The sequence below is a fragment of the Salvelinus sp. IW2-2015 genome, linkage group LG9 (genome assembly GCF_002910315.2).
Source record: "Salvelinus sp. IW2-2015 linkage group LG9, ASM291031v2, whole genome shotgun sequence".
Lineage (NCBI taxonomy): Eukaryota > Metazoa > Chordata > Actinopteri > Salmoniformes > Salmonidae > Salvelinus > Salvelinus sp. IW2-2015.
In genome coordinates this window covers 17560213-17587801 of record NC_036849.1, presented here as the reverse complement: position 1 = coordinate 17587801, position 27589 = coordinate 17560213, and the positions used below count along the sequence as shown (strand labels likewise).

The window sequence follows — 27589 nt, the reverse complement described above, 5'->3', positions numbered from 1 at the left end:
AAGTTGTCCCAACAATGTCTACAAGCAGTTTTACAAAACTATAATTATGTTCTTCATTACAGAGTATGACAAGCATTTTAAAATTGCATCACCATTTGTACAGTACCAGTCAAAAGTTTGGACACTTACGCATTCCAGGGTTTTTCTTTATTTTTACTATTTTCTGCATTTTACAATAATAGTGACTACATCAAAACTATGAAAGAACACATGAAATCATGTAACAAAAGTGTTAAACAAATCAAAATAGATTTTAGTTTCCCACCATTTGCATTGACAGCTTTGCACACTCTTGGTATGCTCTTAAACAGCTTCACCTGGAATGCTTTTCCAACAGTCTTAAAGGAGTTCCCACATGCTGAGCACTTGTTGGCTGCTTTTCCTTAACTCTGTGGTCCAACTCATCCCAAACCATCTCAATTGGGTTGAGGTCGGGTGATTGTGGAGGCCAGGTCATCTGATGCATCACTCCAGCACTCTCCTTGGTCAAATAGCCCTATTGGGTCATTGTCCTGTTGAAAAACTAATGATACTCCCACTAAGCGCAAACCAGATGGGATAGCGTATCGCTGCAGAATGCTGTGGTAGCCATGCTAGTTAAGTGTGCCTTGAATTCAAAATAAATCAGTGTCACCAGCAAAGCACCATCACACCACCACCTCCATGCTTCACGGTGGGAACCTCACATGTGGAGATCATCCATTCACCTACTCTGCGTCTCACAAAGACACGTCGGTTGGAACAAAAAATCCCCAAATTGGACTCATCAGACCGAAGTACAGATTCCACCATTCTAATGCCATTACTTGTGTTTCTTGACCCAAGCAAGTCTCTTATTATTTGTGTCCTTTAGTAGTGATTTCTTTGCAGCAATTCAACCATGGCCTGATTCACGCAGTCTCCTCTGAACAGTTGATGTTGAGATGTGTCTGTTACTTGAACTCTGTGAAGCATTTATTTAGGCTGCAATTTCTGAGGCTGGTAACTCTAATGAACTTATCCTCTGCAGCATAGGTAACTCTGGGCCTTCCTTTCCTGTGGCGGTCCTCATGAAAACCAATTTCATCATAAAGCTTGATGGTTTTTGCGACTGCACTTAAAAAAACGTTAAAAGTTCTTGAAATGTTCTGCATTGACTGACATTCATGTCTTAAAGTAATGATGGACTGTAATTTCTCTTTGCTTATTTGAGCTGTTCTTGCCATAATATGGACTTGGTCTATTACCAAATAGTGCTATCTTTTGTATACCCCCCTACCTTTTCACAACACAACAGATTGGCTCAAACACATTAAGAATGGAAGAAATTCCACAAATTCACTTTTAAGTAGGCACACCTGTAAAGTGAAATGCATTCCAGGTGACTACCTCATGAAGCTGGTTGAGAGAATGCCAAGAGTGTGCAAAGCTATCATCAATGCAAAGGGTGGCTACTTTGAAGAATCTCAAATATTAAATATATTTTGATTTGTTTAACACTTCTTTGGTTACTACATGATTCCATATGTGTTATTTCATAGCTTTGATGTCTTCACAATTATTCTACAATGTAGAAAATAGTAAAAATAAAGAAAAACCCTTGAATGAGTTGGTGTGTCCAAACTTTTGACTGGTACTGTATATACAATGATTATACAAAACAATATACTGTATAATTTGAGTGAAAAACACTTCTTATAAGATTACACAATCATTAAAAAAGAAAAATCACTGGACAACTTCTAACCGCAACACATCAAGTCAAATAAGCAGATGAAAAAGGTTTCTCAGTAACAAAACTACAGGTCAAAAGAATCATATACTTTAGAAAATATAACACTAGCCTACTTCCAAAAAGTCCATTGGATTGTCTCTCGCCACGCTAATGATTTTTTGCTCACATTCTGTTGTCATTGTGTTCCTTTAAAGGCTATTTAACAAGTCAATGCAGATAACTATTAAATAGAATAGTCCCTAAGAATGTGGTTAAAGAGGTTGAGTCCTTACGAGACATACTCAGATGCACAGTATCAACCATATTCACCATTATCAGCAGTACTTGTTACTTTTATTTATTTATTTTTATTTATTTTATTTTTCTTAAAACTGCATTGTTGGTTAAGGTCTTGTAACAAATCAAATTTGATTTGATTTGATTTACTCACAATTATCTCCTTGTAATACTATATGGCAGATAGCAATCTCAAAATCCTGTTAAGCCACTAGGTGAGTTGGCTTGACTGGATCGGCCCTCTGAACAGACTGCCATTCAACTGAAACCACTGAATCTGTAGTCTAATTTTAACTAACGTTAACAAATTCCAAAAATAGAACAGTTACATTAATGCTTTCTGTTCCAGTATGGTATTGGTCAAATGTCAGGAAACAAAAAGCACAGTTTGAATATTGCTCATATCAAAATGCACAGACATCAACATTTATAATATTTAGATTGCAGACATTTAAAGCTAGAGAAACCAAATGAAAATATTAACATTTCATAGTGTACTCTCAAAAAGTGACAGTTAAATATGAAATATCAGCACAAAAAAATTGAAATACCCTTGGTTGTGCTTGATAATCAAACCAGTTATCTTCTGACGAGTAATTTGCTGTAGAGGGAGAACCTGTGTGATTCCAAGTGTATGATGGGATTTCTTTCTTTTCACACCCGTTCAACTGGATTTCCTCCTTATACTTTGATGTCCTTCAGTGTAGCTTGCTGTGAGAGGCCTTCCTGTGGGTGACCTGCCTGTTTCTGTCAAATCAAAACATTACTATTAGAAATCAGATTTTCCTAATGATGTTCCAATATTATATTATGTATTGTTACTACATGTTAAAACTTTATATTGTGTTATTTCAATTGAGGTGGAGCTTACAAACAACAGAACATCTTCTTATTAGGTCTCATTATACCATAACATTGTTGAATACTCCTTTCTGATTGGCTTGAAGGACATTCTAGAGTGTGCATTATTTCCCTTTATAAACTGGGTGGTCGAGCCCTGAATGCTGATTGTCTGAAAGCCGTGGTATATGAAACCGTATACCACGGGTATGACAAAACATTTATTTTTACTGTTCTAATTACTTTTGTAACCAGTTTATAGTAGCAATAAGGTACCTTTGGGGTTTGTGGTATATGGCCAACATATCTAGGCTAAGGGCTGTATCCAGGCACTCCGTGTTGCGTCGAGCTTAAGAACAACCCTTAGCCATGGTATATTGGCCATATACCACACCTCCTCCAGCCTTGTTGCTTAAATAACGCACTGTATGTTTGCATGGTAGAATTCAATGGCTATAGTTAATTTTTACATGTTTTTGAAAGCAAAAGTTGAATTGAAAACAGTATTGGTATTGTTCAGTGGTGTAAAGGATTTAAGTAAAAATACTTAAAATACTATAAGTCGTTTTTATGGGTATCTGTACTTTACTTTACTATTTATATTTTTGACCACTTTTACTTCACTACATTCCTAAAGAAAACTCCCAAACCTGCTTGGACCCTAATGCTTTACCAATCCCTATAATCTGTTTTGGCTAATCCCACAAGGCATCTCAATCCTCATTATTGCTATTTTCACTTAGCAGAAATAGCAAGTGCCATGCCTTTGTTTAAGACCTTTTCACCGTATTGAGGTGGGTTATAGACTACAGTATTTTGAAAAGACTATGAGTAAATTAAGTGTTTGATGTATTTATCTTCCAATGGGAGTTCTCAACACATCACCAATACCAGTGCTCTTTATGATTGCAGTTTGTACAGTACTGTACAGCTGCAGCATTCTTCTTGTGTGATATAACCTCAAAGGCTTGATGCCCCTACCTTGGCAGGTGTGTGTTTGGGTTTTAGTGAGATTAGTGTCAGGACTGCTGCTCCTGAGGGCTGCTGGGTGCTGTGGCCCCGTAGTCCTGTACCCGAGACGGGCCTGCAGCCTGGAACAACAGCTAGGGAATCAAGCACAAGAGGGGCCAAGGGCTCCTCCACCACTGCCATCATCCCCATCACCATAATCCCTCTGCCCTTACCAGGCTCTCCCATAACAATGGCCTCTAATTCCAGCACTCCATCTGCCTCTAGAGAGAGCCTCCTCTTAATGAGGACTGGGGGTGGAAATGATATGACATAGAACTGGATTAATGGGATTATTGTAGTTTTGCATAAATGAAGTGAGTAAAGCTCCCAACCTGCATTGAGATAAAAGAAGTGATAGCGATATTCTCATAATAGAAAGAATACAAGCGCTGAGCAGAATGGATTTGTTAGGTATGAGAGTATTGTTAATGATTAAAAGTTGATCTTGAACATCTCATCATCCCTGACCACTGGTGAGTTGAGCCTGAAGTTTATTATGAATCTATTATATGATTAAAGTTCATTTTGTTTGAGAAAATTGCATTTTATATTGAGTGAGCAAGCCATTTTTATATGATTTATTTTGCTGCCAAATGAGTGTAATTGCCTACTGTAAACTACAGTATGACGAAACAGTATGAGTCAGTGTCATATTATTGTAGTTTATTACTCCAGATAAACGAGAATGATAATTCACCCTGATATTGTGTGATAGCTTTCTATAGTTCTGCAAACTGTAGTCATAATAATCTGTGACAAAAGGCATCTTTGTAAAACAGGTGCTTGTGTTGAATGAAACAGAAACTTCTCAAACATAAATTCTGTATCAAACACCCGCAAGGCATACAATCAAATACAGCGAGTTGGAGAACTGACAGCGGGTGCAGAGTCATGCTTTCAGAAACACCTGGTTCGTTTTCAGAAAGCTGAAGAAAAGCATGGTGGTGTGTAACGCCTGCCTGTAACCCCTGTGTCCACTCGACAGCAAGCAAGAGGAACCCAGCCCCAGAGAAGCAGCCAACCAGAATAGTCCATTGAATGGTGCATCAGCCAGGGGCAGTATCCGACACAACCCCTTTAACTGGACACCAAATAGCAGAAACAGACACACTTACACTCGCCACCTGATTCTCAGCCAGACGGTTGGCCTTTTGCCGTCGGAGGTCAGACTTGATGAATGCTGTAAGATTTAGGGAGAGGAAAGGCACTTCTCAGAAACATATATTCAGGAATGCATGGGTCATACATAGCATACATATTTAGGAATACACAGGACATGTATAGCCTTTGAAACAATATGGGAAATGTCCTACTGTATATAGAAAATGTGTTCATTTTCATCATGATCATTATTAGTCACTAGAGGGCATTATTACTCCATGATGAATGTTAGACACAGCTGTTGTGCAATGTCTGCTTGACTGACACAATGATCTGAGGAGTCATGCACTACTAGAGCCCCATATAATGTGGATTACATAACATGTCACTGTGCTTAACTATAACAACTGCAGGCAAAGGAGTCCAATGTTCAATCAACTGTAAAGCTACTCGGGGGGGGGGGGGGGGGGGGCAAACTCTACCTGTCATAATGGTCCCTATGAGGAGGAAGACACATAAAAAGATGTTCCCAGCGAATGTGCCAAAGTGGTCTATGATCTTCCCTTGACCGATGGTGAATATGATCCCAAATATCTGGAAGATGGAGGGCAAATGAGGGGAGTCAGCATGAGAGTTGATCATCTCTAAACACATTCATACATACAGTAGACCTCATGCATACAACAACACTTTCGATGCTGTCATTAGTATGGTCCCTGTTACCTGAGCTGAACAGTTGAGCAGGCCTGAGGAGGTGCCCTCACCCTCTGGGAAGGTCAACTCCACAGCAAACTCAAAGCCAAGTGGCAGGTACCCAGTCATGAAGAACCTAAAGATATAGGAGGTTTATCAGTGTTGTTGGTACTTGAGCTAAAGAGCATTTGAACATTTCATGCCTGCTGACTGTGCTGAGAGAAAATCAACTCCACAATCAAATTCCCTCTGTGGCCATTACCTAGCATACCCTTTAAACCTTCAGCTCTTGGTCATCTCCTTTATACATCAATTAACAAATGATAAAATACTTATTCAACTCCAAGGTAAAATAATGAATATTGCACAGAATCATTAAAATTAGCTTGTCTGCCACAACACTTTGCATTAAATTGTATTTTAACACAACTAATCAGTGTCTCAAGATGTTGTCTGTCTCATCTCACAGAGTGGCTGTTTAAAGAGCAAGGAGGCAGTTTGTAATGTAAATAGCATACAGTGTTCCTGGAGTGTGACCAGAAAAGAAGGCCTAGTCTACCCTCTCTTACAACTGACATGTTTGAGGTGGGAATAGCTGAGAAATGCAAATCATTCACAAACATCATTGTGTTTGGTCACAGTGTTTGTTCACTCTTACCCTAGAGCCCCTGATGTCACAAACACCACCCATAGGTGGCCTGAGTTCAGAGTGAAGGCATAGACCACCATTCCCACGAAGGACATGAGATACACAGCCAGGGTAGTCTGTCTGGGGAGAGAGGTAAACAATATTAGTTTGTTTTATCCTGCTTTTGCCTGTATGAAATCTACTGTATGTTTGTATAAACAAAAATATTCTAACTTTATTTGGTGCCTTGCTCAATATTGTATAACCCATATAGGATTTGAATGAGTCTGCAATGTTTTAATCTCATCTGGATATTGCTTTTACATAACATGGCCACAAAGCACTTCAGAAAAGTCCCAGTCCTGAAACTTCCCACAGGCAGGCCAGGGGCAACACTGCCTGTGAGACCTACACACAGCACCAGCAACAAGTTCCAGTTCTCAGTTGGCATGCAGAACTGTTGGATGAGGCTGGCTGTGGTTTCACTGTCAACACCTCCCATCCCATTCTTTATGAGAGGAAAAACAAGATTCCTAAGACCCCCTTAGCATAACTCTGGCATATTCTGTCCAAATTCAACATGCTTACTATGGTGAAGCTCTTCCTGTACAACCACAAGTGAAACATTGCTCCACTCAGCTGTTGTTGTTAATACAACTTAGTCCTGTGACTCTCTCACATGGATGTATGTCAACAACAGAAATATGGGTTGACTGCTTTGGCTGAATATATTAAAATGGCATGTGAAGAATTGTTCTGTTTTAGACTGCTGGGTGAAGTGAGGGTTAGGGGGCTAGGTTGGCAGGTAAACACTTGGTTTTGGCACTGCAGTTGTTATTCACAAATGTGTAAAACTGGGTGTCAGCTGCTACTGAACCACATAGATGAATCATTGTTTGTTCAAGATCAGGTCAGAAGGTGTTTGATGAATGGCTGCTCTGTGGTGAGAAACAACAGCCTGTTTTATTTGACCAAAACAAATAGAAAAGGTCAAACGGAAGTAGACATTGTCTGTGCAGATGTCTGAATGACTGCATGAATGTCTCCGGAGCTTCCATTCCAACCGGCCAGTACTTCAGCTGAAAGGAGGCTTGGACAAAGCCTGTCAGCTTAGATATGCAGGGAGACGCATCAGATTCCACACTCAGTTCCTCCAGAACCTCAGCGGTTCCCACTTCCAACACAAATACTTCATCCACCTAGAAGCCTGCCTTTGAATAGGAGATTTAAAAGACTTTCATGCAGAAAGTGCTTCGTTTAGAGTGGCTAATGAGAGAGGCTGTTGTGTGCAAGAGCCCAGCCCATCCGATATCATATTGGGTTTACTGTTTTTATAACCCGGAGCTCAAGAAAGTATCACAACATTACTGATTGTTACCTTTTCAAGCTATGGTATTTTTGACAAAGAATAAGTTATTGGGATACAATGTATAAGACTCGTGAGTAAGCTTAGGTAGATACAGTGAATCTGGCTACTGCCTGAGCATGAGAGCAGAATTAACTAGACTACACACAATAGTTTCCACTAATCACCTTTTCATCAGTAATTAACAGGGCAAAAGTTCTCAAAGATGACTCATCAGCAGTTACTAAACCTTTTTAGTGGACCAATTACAACAATGCAAACAAATAGAGTTTTGATAACTGACATGACCTACATGAACCACATCCTTGTTTCCTTCATGTTCAATATTTACATACTAACCATTAGAAGGAGTCTGATGGTGTCAGAAAACTAAGATTTATGTTATCTAAATAAAGAGTGTTCGGTTGACTGACTTCATTGCGGAGCTTGACCAAAAAGCTTCAGAGGATCATGACATTTCCTGGGAATTTTCTTGTGTCATCAGATTAAAGATTAGAGTCAGCAGCCTTGTCAGCAATCAGCTACAGCCACACTATTATAATCTTATGAAATGTGTCTTAGGTGGGGACTGGATACCTTGTGTATGTTACCTTATTTAGTTACTTAATTCTAAGAAAGAGCCACTGAGATAGCAAAGTCACAAGAAAGAGTTGTATCTAGGAGCATTATTCTGATGTAATAATGTGTGTTTAATTTCAGTTAAGTCTTTCTTGGGTACTCTCAAATGTTCAGTCCTAGGATGGATAAGAATGTCTTACTTGTAGGTTTTGGTCTTGTCCAACCAGATCCCACATATGAGGGACCCCACCATCCCGGCAATGACAATGGTGAGGCCAATTCTCCCAGCATTCACCTCTTCACCCTTCGGGGAAATAAATATTTTACTTATTTGGGGAGGGACCAACTCAATATCTTCCTTTGAATACGTGTGGCTATAACTGCAGGTCATGGCCAGTTGTGTTAAGATTTGGGGTGAGACTTACTGGATAATGCTCAATAATCATCCGGTTCAGCAGTGTGGAAACAGCATAGAAACAACCGACATTCAGCCCTGCAGAAAACATAAAGAAACATGTACGTTTTGTTTCTGCACTCTGAGTATTTTGCAGGATCTGTAGTCTGCAGAGGAGCAGATCGTTATTTAGTTTGAGCGAGGAGGCCTGCAGGGAGAGCAGGGGGATCCACATGGGACACTGTGTTTGGGTTTCACTGGCCCTGTCCTAAAGGAAGCCTAGCAGACACACACATGGAACCCATACCTGGACCTTACCCAGTCTACTACTACACTAGTGCAAGGAGACTATTTTGACTTTGGCATATATCTATTTGACTTTGGCATAGATTGTGGAGTGTCACTCCATATTTCTTTGGTTTGGACAGCTTTGCTCCTATGGTTTTTGTCTTATTTCTGAACATCCTAAATTGCTACATCAAAGGGTAAACAATGTAAAAAATTTACAAAAACACAATACACTACCTGTCGAAAGTTTTAGAATACCTACTCATTCAAGGGTTTTTCTTTATTTGTACTATTTTCTACATTGTAGAATATTAGTGACTATGAAATAACACGTATGGAATCATGTAGTAACCAAAAAAGTGTTAAACAAATCAAAACATATTTTATATTTGAGATTCTGTCACGCTCTGACCTTAGTTCTTTTGTATTTTCTTTGTTTTAGTATGGTCAGGGCCTGAGTTGGTTGGGTTATCTATGTTTGTGTTTCTATGTTGGGTTTTTCGTTTGGCCTGATATGGTTCTCAATCAGAGGCAGGTGTTAGTCATTGTCTCTGATTGGGAACCATATTTAGGTAGCCTGTTTTCTGTTGTGTTTTGTGGGTGGTTGTCTTCCGTGTTTGTGTGTTCCACACGGAACTGTTTCGGTTTTCGTTCGTTCAATTTATTGTTTTCTATTTCACTGTTCAGTTTGTTCTATTAAAGTTTCATCATGAACACTTACCATGCTGCGCTTTGGTCCTCCTCTCTTTCTCCCAACGAAGATCGTTACAGATCCTTCAAATTGCCACCCTTTGACTTGATGGCACGTTTGCACACTCATTCTCTCAACCAGCTTCATGAGGAATTATTTTCCAACAGTCTTGAATTAAATCCCACATATGCTGAGCACTTATTGGTTGCTTTTCCTTCACTCTGCGGATCAACTCATCCCAAACCATTTCAATTGGGTTGAGGTTGGGTGATTGTGGAGGCCAGGTCATCTGATGCAGCACTCCATCACTCTCCTTCTTGGTCAAATATCCCTTACACAGCCTGGAGGTGTGTTAGGTCATTGTCCTGTTGAAAAACAAATGATAGTCCCACTAAGCCCAAACAAGATGGGATGGCGTATCACTGCAGAATGCTGTGGTAGCCATGCTGGTTAAGTGTGACTTGAATTCTAAATAAATCACAGACAGTGTCACCAGCAAAGCACCCCCACACCGTAACACCTCCTCCTCCATGCTTTACGGTGGGAAATACACAAGCGGAGATCATCCATTCACCCACGCCATGTCTCACAAAGACACAGCGGTTGGAACCAAAAATCTCGAATTTGGACTCCAGACCAAAGGACAAATCTCAACCGGCCTAATGTCCATTGCTCGTGTTTCTTGGCCCAAGCAAGTCTCTTATTCTTATTGGTGTTCTTTAGTAGGGTCAGTCATTACGGAAAATTTCAAGAACCTTGAAAGATTTTTCAAGTGCAGGCGCAAAAACCATCACAGCCACAGGAATGGAAGACCCAGAGTTACCTCTGCTGCAGAGGATAAGTTCCTTGGAGTTACCATCAGATGACCTGGCCTCCACAATCCCCCGACCTCAACCAAATTGAGATGGTTTGGGATGAGTCGGACCGCAGAGTAAAGGAAAAGCAGTCAACAGGTGCTCAGCATATGTGGGAACTCCTTCGAGACTGTTGGAAAAGCATTCTAGGTGAAGCTGGTTGAGAAAATGCCAAGAGTGTGCAAAGCTGTCATCAAGGCAAAGGGTGGCTATTTGAAGAATCTCAAATATAAAATATATTTTGATTTGTTTAACAATTTTTTTGGTTACTACATGATTCCATATGTGTTATTTCATAGTTTTGATGTCTTCACTATTATTCTACAATGTAGAAAATACAAAAAATAAAGAAAAACCCTTGAATGAGTAAGTGTTCTAAAACTTTTGACCGGTAGTGTAAATCTAACCAAGTAAAACGTCATATTTCCAAACGCCAGTGTCACTGTAACTGAAGTTAGAGGGCATGACATAGGTAAAAATTGAACTCTAGCATTTAAGTCATCGTTGATATTGAGATGACTTAAATGTGAGATGACACAGCCGCAGGAGCCAACAATTTTGTAAAAACGTAGTCACACTTTTATGGACTGGTAACGCTACCATTACACCTTCAATTAGTTAATCATCAACTACAGGACTGTGACCTTTCAACCATAAGAATCTGATGGTAAACTTCAAATCCTCACACCTCACTGATTCAAGAGACCTTCAGATGTACACATGTACAGTACGCTGGATACAAAACCTAGTGAGAGATATATTCACATATCTCTGCACAAACTGATAACGACCCTCTATTGATCTGACCGGCCATAGGTATCCTGGCTCTTTATGTTTTCTCAAATAATAGGAGTCCAAACATGATGGTAGACATGGGTGTGGTTTGAGAGTGATTGAGGGTGAGTAGGACCCACCATAACTGATGACGAGGAGCATGAAGGGTAGGTTACGCAGCAGTCTCAGGATAGAGGCCATGTAGGAGTACTCTTCTAGAGGGGTGCTCCTGGCCTGGACCTGAGCCAGGGTGGGAGGGATTTCCGGCTTCTCTTGGAACACTGTTGGACACAGATAGAGAGCCGAGAAGGATAATGTAAATATGCTGATATACTGTAGTGTCGAGGTTTGTATGCAATTCCCCTGACACTGGACCATTCATACATTATCTAGAAACACCCAAAATATATTAGAAAATAGTATGATTGCATCTGATTGAATCTGAAGTTGCACAGCTGTGCTCCTGCCTGTCAGAGCCCTTTAAAAGAGAATGTTTGAAATGGATCCAACCACAAACCAATCCTCCCCCTTGTCTGTTCCCCTAAGAAAAACAAGCAGCAGTCACCCAAATAAGCTGGTGATAGCAACAGAATAGTGCACGCTTGGCCAATGGCCATCCCATGTGGCTAAAATCCTACCATCTGTGCTCATATCAATCAACACAGACACATAAGCACAGTAGGAGTCAAGACAGTCACAGGCAGTCAAAGAGCTCTGGGGGACTCTGGGACAGGAAGGTCCAAAGTTACAGCCAGGGTGGTACAGCACACACAAGGCAACAAACAGGGCCTATCTCTGAGAGCCAGAGAGAGAGAGAGAGAGAGAGAGAGAACAAGAAAGAGAGAACGAGAGAACGAAGGAGAGATGATGCATGTCTGGGACTTCGCCTGAGGACTGGAGAGATAAGATAAGGAGACAAAGCATTGGAGAGATGAGATGCACCAGTAACTGTTTGCTTCCTCCACGCCCCTGGTGCTTTCCAGAATGTGTCAGTCAATCAACAATAGCCACGCTGGAGAGGCCAGCTCCAACGTTCAGTCTGAGAGGGAGGGGAGGAGAGCTCAGCTCACTGGGACAGGAGTTCATAAAGGCGTCAGATAACTTCAGGGTTGGGGAGTAACTGATTACAAAAAAAGCTGTAACTGTAATCAGATTACAGATACTTTTGAAAAATGTGATGATTACTTCTTAGAGTACTTTTAAATGTAAAAATACATTATGACACCTTTCTGTTTTCTCAATGACATTCAATGTATCATTGGGGGGGGAAAATAACACAAGTTTGTTCCACCTGAGCGAGTCTGACCACAAGTCAGAGACCACTATGATGACACACCAAATGCATTTGATGGATCATTTTGGTCTTCTTCTAATGCCTCTTAAGGGGAAAGTAATCCAAAAGGAATTGAAAGTAATCCGATTACATAACTGAGTTTGGGTAATTACCTTAATGATTACAATTTTGGACAGGTGATAGCAACAAAATAGTGAAAGCTTGGCCAATGGCCATCCCATGCATTCTCTTGTTCTCTCTCTGTAAGTAACTGTAATTGATTACATTTAGAAAGTAACCTTCCAAATCCTGGATATCTTACAGCACCAAGCTAACAGAGGTCTTCAACAGGCGTCAGATATCTTACAGCACCAAGGCTTAAAGAGGTCTTCAATAAGCGTCAGATATCTTACAGCACCAAGCTAACAGAGGCTTCAATAAGCGTCAGATATCTTACAGCACCAAGCTAACAGAGGCTTCAATAAGCGTCACAATCTTACAGCACCAAGCTAACAGGGGTCTTCAACAGCGTCAGATATCTTACAGCACCAAGCTAACAGAGGGCTTCAATAGCGTCAGATATCTTACAGCACCAAGCTAACAGAGGGCTTCAATAAGCGTCAGATATCTACAGCACCAAGCTAACAGAGGTCTTCAACAGCGTCAGATATCTTACAGCACCAGCTAACAGGGGTCTTCAATAAGCGTCAGATATCTTACAGCACCAAGCTAACAGAGGGCTTCAATAAGCGTCAGATATCTTACAGCACCAAGCAACAGAGGGCTTCAATAAGCGTCAGATATTCTACAGCACCAAGCTAACAGAGGGCTTCAATAAGCGTCAGATACTTACAGCACCAAGCTAACAGAGGGCTTCAATAAGCGTCAGATATCTTACAGCACCAAGCTAACAGAGGGCTTCAATAAGCGTCAGATATCTTACAGCATCCAGCTCACAGTCATAACCACATATGAGTGACACATACAGTACAGCCACCACATCAGCACACTGCATCCTACATTGCCTGTTTGTTTAAACACACCTTTATAAAGGCACAATTGATAATAACTGACATCAAACATTGGTTGATCTCAGGGCCTTTGAGAAACAGGTTCCTGTTTGTTTAAAGACAAACAGACAGACGGAACATACAGTGTGTATCAGTTTCATTATATATTTTTTAATACAGATTCACAAGGGATATATAGTAGCAGTTTGAGGTGGGATCAACCACTCAGCAGCAAACCTCATCTGACTGAGAAATCCAATAAATATAGCCCAAAGATAGGATATAAATACAATATGCATCCTATCTCCTAAGTGCAACAATGTTGCTGGCCAGGCCTCTATCTGCCCACTGCCTCCCACCATGGCTCCAGTTCTTCTTCTAAGGCCAGGTTCCATGTCTAAACTTGCCCAATGTGACTCCTTCAACAAAACATGGGAGGCCCCAAATCAGAAGTGGAATGACCTGGTCTGTGTGTTGAAAGAAAAATACTTTCAAATGCAGTTCAACGAGGTCGTCAATCCACAGTCAATTATAGTGATTACAGCCATGTGGTTTCCGCAGCAAGTGAATGAAGAGACATTGACTGGTCTGTTCAGAGCACATCTCAATATGCACTAATCCCTGAGAATGCTGAACTATCCACCAACACTGCCAGGAGAACATGACTGCCAGGAACAAGTAGACATCCAGGACTACAGAACTGCAGACCCAATGATGAGCCCCGGATATGCAATGCTGCAATGTAATCATATTCAAACTTCCACAGCAGAGCTCTCAGTGTCCCCGTTTAAAAATAGTCTTACACTGATACAAGTCGAAAACAAGGTCACAAGGTTATGGGCCGTGGCTCCGTTTGTCGTCTACCAAGAGTTTATTATGAGTTGTTGATACATAGACAATGCCAGGGGAAAGGAAATACTGACATTAAAATGTAATGTATTCAACACCTCATACTGGCATTATAATGAATTCAACACCTAAGGCCCATAATGATTGAAAGAGTTATATGTTATAATGGGAATGAGTTTAGGAAGGAGAAACTACTGACCAGGTCTGTGTGTTAGCCATAGGCCATTCTGTATGTATTAGAATGGCCATTTTCCCTCAGGACTTACCGAAGACTACGAGGATGAAGATCACGGTGGCCATTCCAGCAGTGATGTAGAACATGATGCTGATGTGGTATGCCAGATCGTCCATATCGTCAGCATTTGGCACGAGGATGGGCGGCACCAGGAAGCCAATGGCAATGCCCAACTGTAAGTGAGGGAGACAAAAATACACAAGCAATCAATGACTCCTCCCATCACACCTCCACACACATATAAAGCAATGCTATTAAGGGGAAACATATAGACAAACTATAACGTTAAGTAAAGCGTGAAATGTTTAAACAGTCCTATATGGCTATACTGCTTGATAGTTGTTAGAGTGACAGTAAATAAATCAGCTATGGCAGAAACGCATGCTTGATTAGGTGTTGACATGGGTGCATACAAAGTACAGAAAAGAGAGTGTGGCAAGTCATAAAGTTAATGTCAGGGCCATATTTTAATGGCAGGGCCATATTTCTTGGTAGTCCAGAAATCAGGATAAAGTGTCTTTGCGTCTTTCACAACCCCTTGTCAACTGGCCTATATTCCCCCTCTCCCCACTGTCTGGCAACAATTGTGGTGGTTTTTGGACATTGAGGGTTGCTAAACCTTCCAAATGTGAATACCACATGTTCCCATCTTCCTAGAGCCTCAACATTCCAGAAAGGACATCAGACAAGGTCCCATGACTCTAAGGGAAAGGTGAACGTGAGACAAGGTCAAGAGATGACAGAGGCATGCTCCTCAGAGGAGGGCCAGAGTGTGACATCTCCCCATCACCCTCCCATCATGCTGCTTCCTCATAGTTGCTGGGGACACTCTTACCCTGCAACTACCCTCTAGGGAATTCACTGCACAAAATGTCAATACTGGTGTTGACGTTGTTTACCACTACATGACTATAACTTTGATGAACTTACCTGAGGGACAGCTTAGTAACAGACTCACATGAGCATTTTAAAGATCAGCATTCCTACAACAGAATAACTGAAGTGTGATATTTGTTCAAACTCCATCATTTGGTTCAAGAATATAAATGTCATACTTTCTAAAAGAAAAGGTTGGTACCAGTCCATCTTAATGCATTACAATGGACCTTTTAACATGTTCCCCAAATCAACCTTTTCAAAACAACTTCCGAAATACCATTCAATTTCCACGCTATGTTTAAGCAAGAAGGCACGAAAGGGTGATGTATATGGCCAATATACCACGGCTAAGGGCTGTTCTTATGAAAAAAGCATGGAAACAGCCTTTAGCCGTGGTATATTGGAAATATATCACAAACCCTCAACGGGCCTTGTTGCTATTATAAACTGTTTACCAACATAATTAGAGCAGTAAAAATAAATGTTTTGTCATACGGGCTGTTATTAGCATTACGCAACAGAACAAAAAGACTGAACGACTCTGGTCGTGTCTCTAGCAACCCTAGATTTGTGTCGGTACTACATCTTGTGGAAGGATGAAATAGTATGAATAAAGAACACCCGTGCCAATATATCCTCCAAACACTGGCTGCTCGGGCATTATCACTTAAATAGAAGTCCTGATTCTATCAGCTTTTACATGAAACGTTAGTTTGAATGAAAATTATGTCAAACTTTAAAGCAGTAGGAGGGGTATCAGAGCCAGAGGTTAAAATAACTATGCAAAAATAGGTAATTGTTAAAATTAAGAACAAAACAAAGTGGACTTTGATCTACATAAAAGCGAAGGAACTGAAGGTGGGATTGAGTCAAAGAACAATAAACATGCTTAACAATGAACGGTATGAAGTATTTACAGTAAGATCTGACTGCGTGAGACTCTATGGAAAGAAAAATGAACTGTTTGGCTTCAGAGGTTAGAGGGCATTTGTGTGGTACTCCATAGTATGTGTCAGACCATTATACTTCCCATGAATGATGACAGGGGCTTCAGGCTGGTCAACACTATCCATATCCAAGGCTTTCCCCAAGGGTTACATAGAGTACCCAGAGCCAAAAGGTATTCTAGGCCACCTACAGATACTGTATCTGCAAGAACACAAGAATTGTCAAAGCAACTTAGAATGTGCTGAGAGATAGTTCTAGTGCAGGGTTCCCCAATAGGTGGGCAGCGGGCCAAATCCGGCCCACAGGTAAATGTATTTTTATTTATTTTTTATCGCTGGTTCAATTGTGCGCCGCCTCATGGTTCTCACGGACGTGGCTGGCTCAAATCAAATCAAATTTTATTTGTCACATACACATGGTTAGCAGATGTTAATGCGAGTGTAGCGAAATGCTTGGCTGCGACACAGCCTGGGATCAAACCCGTGTCTGTAGTGACGCGGAACATATTGATATCGCCTGTTGTTGCATTTGTGCAGATCAGTCTGATTATGTCTTCTGTCGTAGTATGTTTGCGCTGCACTATCCTAAGGTCCTGTTGAAAACAAATAATCACACACGCCCTTCACAACATCACCTACTAACTTGAACTTCAAGTAAAGCTTGCCACGAAGACAGCATTCTCAAGGATATAATCTTATTGTTGTACAGTTAATTTACCTAAGTCGTAGGAGCTTGCTCTAAACCAGACGCTTCGAGTAGTGAAAGTCATCCGCCATCCCCCAGGCTAGAAGAACAAACCTCACACAAACGTAACAGAAATCATTTGAACAATACTATAAAAATCATCAGCCTGCCTTCAACTGTAGTTAGAGTCATATCACTTGTTCATAGGGCCTCCTCCCGCTCTCCCTTTCCAAAAGTGAGAGATTTTATTGAAACTCCTGTTATATGTTACATTTCCATAACGACCATCAGATGAATCTGTTGTGAAGAAGATGTCAAATTAAATGACCTGATTTACAAGGAGGAGCCGAGTCTCCAATTTGTATAGTGTTTGCTTAACTAATATGGACCATGTCCAGGAGGATTCCTTACCAAATTTAGCTTGCTTTCATCACATTGTTCCTGTAATCCTAGGTTCACTATTTATCATATGGCCACATATTTTCTTTGTTTATGTAACAATTATTATCTTAAATGTTTCAAATTTAAAAACCACAGAGCAGACATGTTTAAAACACTGTATGTGGGGTTGAAACAGGAGATCAAAAACAAAGATTTGTCTGACTACTTTGAATGTAGGCTAAGCTGTAAGTATCACATCATTTTGGGGCGGCAGATAGCCTAGTGGTTAGAGCGTTAGGCCAGTAACTGAAAGGTTACTGGCTTGAATCCCTGAGCTGACAAGGTAAAAATCTGTCATTCTGCCCCTGAACAAGGCAGTTAACCAACTGTTCCCTGGTAGGCTGTCATTGTAAATATGAATTTGTTCTTAACTGACTTGCCTAGTTAAATAAAGGTTTAAAAAAATAAAAAAAAATGTAAATGTCAGTATTCATACACCTAGTAAATGATGTTACTTTGATTTCCCACATACTTAGTAAGTGGGAAGTACTGGGAACATTAGAAGTGTCAGTTTGGCAGGTTCCTGCAGGTTCTCCCACATCAGACCAGTGGAAAAAAGCAAATGTACATGTAAACAGTCCTGGTGGTCATTTGATTAGTTGTTCAGCAGTCTTATGGCTTGGGGTTAGAAGCTGTTAAGGAGCCTTTTGGTCCTAGACTTGGCGCTCCAGTACCGCTTGCTGTGCGGTAGCAGAGAGAATAGTCTATGACTTGGGTGACTGGAGTCTTTGACCATTTTTGGGGCCTTCCTTGGATGCAACCGATCAGGATGCTCTCAATGGTGCAGCTGTAAAACTTTTTGAGGATCTGGGGACCCATGCCAAATCTTTTCAGTCTCCTGAGGGGGAAAAGGTGGTTGTGCCCTCTTCACAACTGTCTTGGTGTGTTTGGACCCTGATAGTTCGTTGGTGATGTGGACACCAAGGAACTTGAAACTCTCGAGCCGCTCCACTTCAGCCCTGTCGATGTTAACAGGAATGGATCTCATGAACTCACACAAATGTTTTGTGAACCAGATTTATTACCCCCCTGCCCAGAATTCGGCCCTGGCATTTTATCCACACCAGCCCACATCGCTGTGTGCGCCACCAGCTCAAGAGTTGAGAAATACAAATTATACCTACAGAAAGCTGAGACCCCCCTTTCTTCGACAGGGACAAGGGGACAAAGTTTCCAAAGTATTTTTTTCCCGCAATTGCATTTTGAAATGTTATACAATCAGAACACCGATCAGCTCATTAGAATAACAGAAAAATGATTCAAAAATATTTTACAAATATATATCTTAACAGGCCCATGGGCCGCCGGCCATTTACCTTTTTTTTTGTTGGTATTTTTATAACAATAATATTTGTGTGTGTACATTTCAACCAGCCCACCCTACAAAAAAATTATCCAGCCCATATCTGGCTTCTGCCAATCCGCCCTTGCGTCACTCTCAAACCACACTCTAGTCAAGCTCAAATGTCAGGGATTTAAACTTGAACAACTTCTAACCACTTCTAACCACATGATGCAAACTTCTAACCACATTCTTGACCATGTGAGACTCACAGTGCACTTAGACCTGTTATGTTTTTACTGTACTACGTGACCTGCCCTATCTTTACTTTGCTGACTTTATTGTCCCCATGGTGAAATGTTGTTGCAGTAACATGTACACATTTAAAGAGGTGTTTAAATTCAGTAGACAACAAATGACAATACAATACTACCAACTCAACCGTGGTGAATAAGCACACAGGAACCAAATATTCTACTTTAGACCTAATAAAAAAGACGCAACTGCTACTCATATGACATTTTTATGATATCCTATAGAAGAGGCCTCTGCCCCAATAACTACGACTCTCAGTGAGGTCAGAGTCGTAGTTATTGGGGCAGAGGCCTCTTCTATAGGGTCTTCTAATGCCAGATCACATTACATCATCTGTCTTGAGCATTACCAGGCAGACCAACTCAACAGGGCATAAACTTACACCTCAGCCAGTTTATTTTCAATCTGGGTTATTATCAGACAATGACTCCCTGGTGCCCTGACCTCAAATGGTAGAGCATGTACTGACAGAATTAGCAAAGAATAGGCATAATAAAGTCGACCATGAAACCTTGACAACAAAAGCAGAACCAACATGTTCGCAAGATGTGACCCTAATGTCTTTCACAGACAAGAAATGCGCTGAGAGTCAGAGCGCCAGTTAAGAGCATGATCCCCCCTTTCCCCCCACATTGTATATTCTACACAGCACTTTGAGAAATACAGACGGAGGTGGGTAAAACGGATATACAGTGATATGGTCCTCCAAAAACCAACCCAACCATGGCTGTGGTGTAACAACCCGGGAGACAGCTATTTCACTAGCCACATCATTTCAAATCAGATATAGACATACAGAAAAACAAACTTGGGCTACATCATGTTCCAGTGACAAAATATGATAATTTGAGTGCATATTAAGTACAGGCAACTTCACAGGAACTATCCAACTCAAAATGTCTCAAAAGGTCTTGAGGTTACTTCTGCAATTACTCTCCTTCAAAGTGACTTTAGGTTGGAAGGGTCCACATTCTGTGGGTTACAGTCAATGGGTTACATAAATAATGGAAAAATTCACACAACATGATCCTAAAGAGGCAGAATTCCACTAGGGCTCATACCTGAAGCATTACCGTGCCGCATGTGATCCATGTGATGCCTTTAACACTGAGATGCAGTACCATAGACCGCTGCGCCACTCGGGAGCACTAAACACACTGTTTTGCAATGAAGGTCTACAGTAGCCTCAACAGCACTGTGTAGGGTAGCACCATGGTGTAGCCGGAGGACAACTAGTTTCCGTCCTCCGCTGAGTACATTGACTTCAATACAAAACCTAGGAGGCTCTTGGTTCTCACTCCCTTCCATAGACTTACACAGTAAGTATGACAACATCTGGAGGACGTCCTTCAACCTATCAGAGCTCTTGCAGCATGAACTGACATGTTTTCCACCCAATCAAAGGATCAGAGAATGAATATAGTACTGAAAGCATACGCTACAGCTAGCTAGCACTGCAGTGCATAAAATGTGGTGAGTAGTTGACTCAAAGAGAAAGACAATAGTTTAACCGTTTTGAACAAATTAATTTCTTAAAAATGTGTGGAGAAGCGAGAGAGAGCTATACAGGTATTTGGTTTTATTTTTTAAACTTAACTAGCTAATTACATTTCAGTAATTTAGCAGACACTCTTATCCAAAGCGACTAACAGTGTCACGTTCCTGACCTGTTTTCTCTTGTTTTGTATGTGTTTAGTTGGTCAGGGCGTGAGTTGGGATGGGCAGTCTGTGTTGTTTGTTCTATGTGGGAGTGTGATTGTTAATTAGCCTTATATGGTTCTCAATCAGGGACAGGTGTTATTCATTTCCTCTGATTGAGAATCATATATAGGTAGGCTGTTTTACACTGTTAGTTTGTGGGTGATTGTCTTCCGTGTCTGTGTTTGTCGCGCCACACGGGACTGTTTCGGTTTGTGTAGTCTGTACCTGTTCGTGCGTTCTTCGTGTGTCTGTGAGTTCTCATGTTTAGGTCAGTCTACGGTCGTTTTGTTATTTTGTATCAATTCAAGTGTTCTTCGTGTTTTCGGTTTTGTTTAAATAAATTCATTATGACTGCATACCTCGATGCGTATTGGTCCGACCCATGCTTCTCCTCTTCAGACGAAGAAGAGGAGAGCAGCCGTTACAAACAGGAGCAATTATGGTTAAGTACCTTGCTCAAGGGCACATTGATAGATGTTTTCCCCTTGTCAGCTCTGGGATTTGAACCAGCAATTTTTCAGTTACTGGCCCAACACTCTAACCGCTAGGCTACCTGCCACAAGAATGCAGTTAGCTAGTTTAGCCTACTCAAACACCCAGCTCAAACAGAGAGGGATGCTATGTTAGCTAGCTGGCTATGGCTATCCAACACTGTTCCAAGTCAAGGTAAGCTTTTGATTTTACTAATTTATTCCCATTGGGGCCCGCCGGTGTAACTGCTAAACTGCTTGCTGACTGTACACTGTACTGCATGAGTGTAGCTGGTTTACTAACTCGTTAGTTCTACTAGCTATGTTGACTATGACATTAGCTAATATGGTGACAATGATTTAGGCTGTGTGTAGCGGTTATGATATGAATGTTTGGCTTGGAAAGTTTTTTTTGCCTGGTCACAGAAAGTTGATGTGTTGTGCACTGAAGTCCACAAGCGAAGGGAAAAGGTGAGAAGAGGAGAGCACGTAGATGCGAGAAGGAATTATACGAGCAAAGTGATCATGCTGCTATGAATGTGAACTGTGTTTGCATGTGATCAGGGGTGTATTCATTCTGTTGAAAAACGTTTCTTAAACGGAAGCAAACAGGCATAAACATACCTGAATTTGTCTAATAGAAACTCTTGTTTGCAACTGTTGGACTAATGATCACACCCTAGATCAGCTAGATACAGGCAAGAGTATGCAAGGCGATATTGAATGTGTCACTATCTGTCACCTTTTCTCTCGACCTGTGTACATATGTTGTAAACTGACATTCATAGGCTAGGTTGTAGCAACCTCATGATGGGTATAGGGAAAATTTGAGTATCATGTTGTAGCCTAAACCTATTGATGTTACATTGAGCTGGGTGAATGGAATATAAATTATAGTCATCCAATATGCTGTAATAGAAATAAGGCCATGCTCATAATTTAAAAAAATTATATTGTCCTCCCTCATCTTAAATGTCACCGACCACCACTGTTGCTAACCCTAACCATTTTCCTAACCTTAACCTCTTAACCTGTTACGTGAATTATTCTAACCTGCTACATGAATTCTCTGAACCTACTACGTGAATTCTCCTAACCTACTGCATAAATTCTCCTAACCTTCTACGAAAAAGTCACCGGTATCAAAGTGCATGAAGGGTGTTTCCCAGGTCCCCAAGTCCTACACCCCTGCTGATTGCAAACATTTAGTGGACCAGGAATGAACAAAGCAAGCCCGACTAACAGCATCCTCTTTGAGGGTTTGGCTGGCCGGGATGTTCTTGTCCCATCTGTTGCGGGTTGGGCGCTTGCAAGCTGACTTCGGTCGCCAGTTGTACAGTGTTCCCTACAACACATTGGTGCGGCTAGCTTCTGGGTTAAGCGAGCAGTGTGTGAAGAAGCAGTGCAGTTTGGCAGGGTAGTGTTTCGGAGGACGCATGGCTCTAGACCTTCGCCTCTCCCAAGTCCATACATGAGTTGCAGCGATGGGAAAAGACTAACTACCAATTGTATATCACAAAAAAAGTAAATAAACTTATATTATATAGGAGGACACTTATATTTTTCTTTTTACATTTCATAAATAATTTTTTAAAGAGCGATGATTTAGCATACCTTGATCAATGCATTACGTGCGTGATTAAATGTAGCCTACTGTACAGATGCATACACCGTGCTAGCAAAAGATCGCGGAATTGTACCACGTAATTTTCCCCTTACTCGTCTTTATATTTTTAATCTGTTTCTTTCATTTCCATAAATTGCTGTCGTGGCAGAATTCTCACGAAACCTCGACAATCGTGGAAGGTCCATCGAGTTATATTAGAAACATAACAGAAATCCTTCTGAAAATGCTTGTGCATCATTCAGCTATAGAGATGCTCAATGTTGTATATTTGATAGTTAGGCTATTGTGATGACATATTTAAACATGCTGCAATTTGAGAAAAAATTACATGTTCCTGTGGTGTGAGTTTCGTATTTGTATGTTGCAATATTCATGTTAGCATTAGGGTATAGCCTCTAATTTCAGTTTCAGTCTGAATACATTTCAAATTTGAGAGTGGAGTTTTTTGTACGAAGTGTACATATTCAAAGTGATCATCCTTACAGAAAAGGCTACATCCCAAGGAGTCTTTTTGGATAGGTTTGAAGGGAGGGGGTTGGCGAGATGTAGAGTTGACTTTCCAGGAGAAAAAACTTCTCATCCTGCTCAATGCACTACACACACACACACACACACACACACACACACACACACACACACACACACACCTCAAAAAAATACTTCAAAAATGTTAATCTGAGCGCAAAGCTTTACTGGCTAAGTAACTAAGCTCAAACAGCATGTTCAGTATTTCATTTTCATGAACTCAAACACTTAATCACAAAGGGCTACTAGTAGGCTAGTCAGAAAGAAAATAAAAATGATTCCATACAAAAGTGAGCTCTGAAAGGAGGTAATCCAGCAAAGAGGCTGACTAAAACGGTGATTGCTTGGAAATTGGAAAGCTACTTTGTAGGAGCGGTGCTCCTCCTTGCCATGTGAAACCGCCAATGAAAATCATCTCAATTCAGTTTTTAGGACATGCTTGTCACTATGTATGTAACTCACTATACGGCTGGATTAATGAAGCTATAAATGGACCAGCAATATCAAGCTCTAAACGAGAATACTATGCAGCGCATCATCAAATGGCACTAAATCGGATCTCTGAATATATTTTCCTTGGGTTATATCAGTGGTGTGGAAGTTGTGCATCCAAGGGCTGATAAATGGAGGACAATCCCTCAGACACGTGTCCTGGTTTGATTATTAATGGTCAACCCCATGCTCAGAGGTAATTTGACCATTCTTTTTAATAAATTGATTATTGGGGATTATAATCGACGTGCCTCAACATAAATTTATTATTAGGGATTATAATAAATCCCAACATTGTAAATCCTGAAAGTGCCCTCCAATTCGTGGCTTGGCTTCAACATAGCTGGATACTGAATACAGGCCTATTGCAGTAGTATAATCATACACATTACCTATTGCATTTAGGGGTCGACTACCCAATCCCTAATTGGATTAATAATGGGGCATTTTGAGGGAGAAAATAAGAGAAATCTCGTCCAGTAAGAGAGGCTGTACATACTCAGTTTTAGATGTTGACCACTGTGTCAGACCTTTATTAATAAAAGAGGATGCATCGTCACCAAAAGGTGTCCATTGCAGAATTACAGTATCTCCATTTCTGAATGCATATGAATTGCTCTAGGCTAAATCCTAACTTTTTTTTAACCATTTTCAATGTATCATCAATACAACTTCTGAATCTAAAATACCACAACAAGTAAGGATAATCTCTTGATTGGTCATGCCATACTTTCGACCTATGTCATCTTAACTATCTAAGATCTCAAATCTATAAACGTCAGATAAATAAACTGTCCTAGACCAACCTTTTTGAAAACATCACATATAGCAATCGGGTTACCCGTGTGCGTAATGCGTAATGTCTCTCCAATTGTCGCAAACGGCATTGCCGTTTATGGGCACTCTTTCTTTGGATCAGCAAATCAATATCTGTTGCGAATTAAAATCAAAATAAATAATTCATCATAAATCGCCACAGATTTGACTTAATAGGGTACCTTTGCGTGATGTGGAATAAACTGACCTGATTCCCAAATACGCCGATGGAACAGGCGGTGGACACCTCTTCAGAGCCAAACCAAACCGATGCTAGGCGGGAAGGCATCCCAAGGATGAATACTTGTGATAGGGAGCCTGCGAATTGTCCAAGCATGGTCACCCAAAATAGGTTTTGCTTGACGCTGGCCACCTTGATCCATGTCCCAAGGCAATTAATGGCGGCGGCCATCAGTGCTATGAGCCGCAGTCCCTTTTTGTCCAAAAGCCAGGATACAGGCCATATAAAGGGAATATAGGTCAACATATAGATCATTGACATCCAATCGATGGCAAAAGAGTCCACATTGTAGAATTTCATAAAAATATTGTTAATTATTCCGTATTGGATCCATTGAAATGCGTTGCACAGGGAATAAGAGCTGAAAAGGAACACCATCACCCATCTCCTTTTGTATAAATGCGTAGTAGTTGTATTGTCCTTGTTCACATTCGGGATGCTCGTGCATTCGATTTGTTCCTCCAAGTCCACGGATTTGGAAGGGTTCGTTTTTCCCAGATCCAGACAATTTTTATCTTCTTTAATTTCTTCATCATCAAAGTCAGGGTTGTCGCCCATATTGACACAATTTTTCTGTTACCTGCCCTAGGGTACCTGTGCGCACTGTTAGTTTAGTCTTCGCAGAAACTGCACCGTAAACAAATATGTATTATTCAAAATTAGCATGCAGTGTAGGCTAACACGCAACAACTTAATTAAAACGTTTTATATGTTAAACTAACGTTAAAATGCAGGGTGAAAAATATCTTAGTCTAACTAACTATTAAAAAAACAAATAGAAAACCAGTATATATACATAAATATATTTATATAATATCTTGTTAAATTGCTATCATTATTAAATAATGATATAAAACAAGTGATAAATAACTTGAAATAGGAAACCATACACAAAGCCTATGTTTCTCTTAACATAACAATGTCCCGAATATGTCTGTAATAGCACTCTTGCTCTGAGAGAAATTCCAATCCCTTTATTATAACACCACGTGGTGTCCAAACTCTAACTCCCCCTGATGTAAGTTGAAACAATGATAAGGAAGACTTCGGCATGCGACGTGAATGACGGAACAATATTATTACAGTAGCCTGTGCAAATGGGAACTATGTTATTGACCCTTCTTACAAGCATGTTTCTTGTTAAATGTGACAATGAATACAACGGATACGCAAACATTGTGCACAAATATTGGAACAGTTGACACACAGTGGGAGGAGGTCTCTAAATAATGCTAATTTAACCATTCTCCTATTTGTTTAAAATGCTATTTGTACTGCTACATTGGTAAATATATTTAAAATCTTATTAAAAATCTTAAATTAACGAACACCCCCACCACTGTGTCACCTCTGTGTTTAAACAAATGTTTTTTATTATTATTATTTGTCTCAGATCCCTCCGGAACTGTAATTACGCACACCTGGTCCCTATTCCCACTGATTAGTAATTGTATAAGTGTGCCCTTTGTTTACTATTGTCCAGTCGATTATTGTTCCAATGTCCGTTGGACGTGTGAGTACCTGTGCTATGTTTTGGCTTTCGTGCCACGTATATTGTGCAGATGATTACAGGTCTCGTCCCGTGTGATAATCATTGTGCGATTGTGTATATTAATTTGAGGTACTCCGCTCTTTTGTTTGGGTTTCTACCCTGTGTTTTGTGTAGTACCCTTCCAGACTCATATTAAACATATCCAATCAAAAATTAAATCTAGAATCTGCTTCCTATTTCGCAACAAAGCCTCCTTCACTCACGCCGCCAAACATACCATCGTAAAACTGACTATCCTACCGATCCTCCACTTAGGCGATGTCATTTAAAAAATAGCTTCCAATACTCTACTCAGCAAACTGGATGCAGTCTATCACAGTGCCATCCGTTTTGTCACCAAAGCCCCTTATACCACCCACCACTACGTCCTGTAGGCTCTAGTCGGCTGGCCCTCGCTACATATTCGTCGCCAGACCCACTGGCTCCAGGTCATCTATAAGTCTATGCTAGGTAAAGCTCCGCCTTATCTCAGCCCACTGGTCACCATAACAACACCCACCCGTAGCACACGCTCCAGCAGGTATATCTCACTGGTCATCCCCAAAGCCAACACTTCCTTTGGCCGCCTTTCCTTACAGTTCTCTGCTGCCAATGACTGGAGCGAATTGCAAAAATCGCTGAAGCTGGAGACTTATATTTCCCTCACTAACTTTAAACATCAGCTATCTGAGCAGCTAACTGATCGCTGCAGCTGTACATAGCCCATCTGTAAATAGCCCACCTGTCACGCCCTGACCATAGTTTGCTTTGTATGTTTCTATGTTTTGTTTGGTCAGGGTGTGATGTGGGTGGGCATTCTATGTTGTATGTCTAGGTTGTTTTTTTCTATGTGTTTGGCCTAGTATGGTTCTCAATCAGAGGCAGGTGTCAGTCGTTGTCTCTGATTGGGAGCCATATTTAGGTAGCCTGTTTTCCTTTGTGTTTTGTGGGTGGTTGTTTCCTGTGTTAATGTTGTCACCATACGGGACTGTTTTGGGTTTTTCAGTATTTTGCACTTTGTTATTTTGTATTGTTTAGTGTTCAGTTTTATAATAATTAAAATGGACACTTACCACGCTGCA

General features: G+C 40.7%; 1 protein-coding gene across 2 annotated transcripts; it reads right to left on the bottom strand.

Moving 5' to 3' along the window:
• Positions 1-19: 19 nt before the first annotated feature.
• On the bottom strand, positions 20-25694 carry LOC111968731 (choline/ethanolamine transporter flvcr2a). 2 transcript variants are annotated; one of them, XM_023994561.2, is made up of 11 exons: positions 24944-25694; positions 14587-14728; positions 11329-11469; positions 8613-8680; positions 8388-8491; positions 6294-6404; positions 5666-5771; positions 5425-5536; positions 4957-5021; positions 3812-3921; positions 20-2737 (listed from the first exon to the last, which is right to left on the bottom strand). In XM_023994561.2, the coding sequence occupies exons 1-10, from the start codon at positions 25532-25534 to the stop codon at positions 3850-3852; spliced, it is 1512 nt and encodes a 503-aa protein (XP_023850329.1). In that variant the 5' UTR covers positions 25535-25694; the 3' UTR covers positions 20-2737; positions 3812-3849. The 2 variants fall into 2 exon arrangements, with proteins under 2 accessions (XP_023850329.1, XP_023850330.1); XM_023994562.2 differs by lacking the exon at positions 3812-3921 and having other exon boundaries at positions 24944-25676.
• Positions 25695-27589: the final 1895 nt, after the last annotated feature.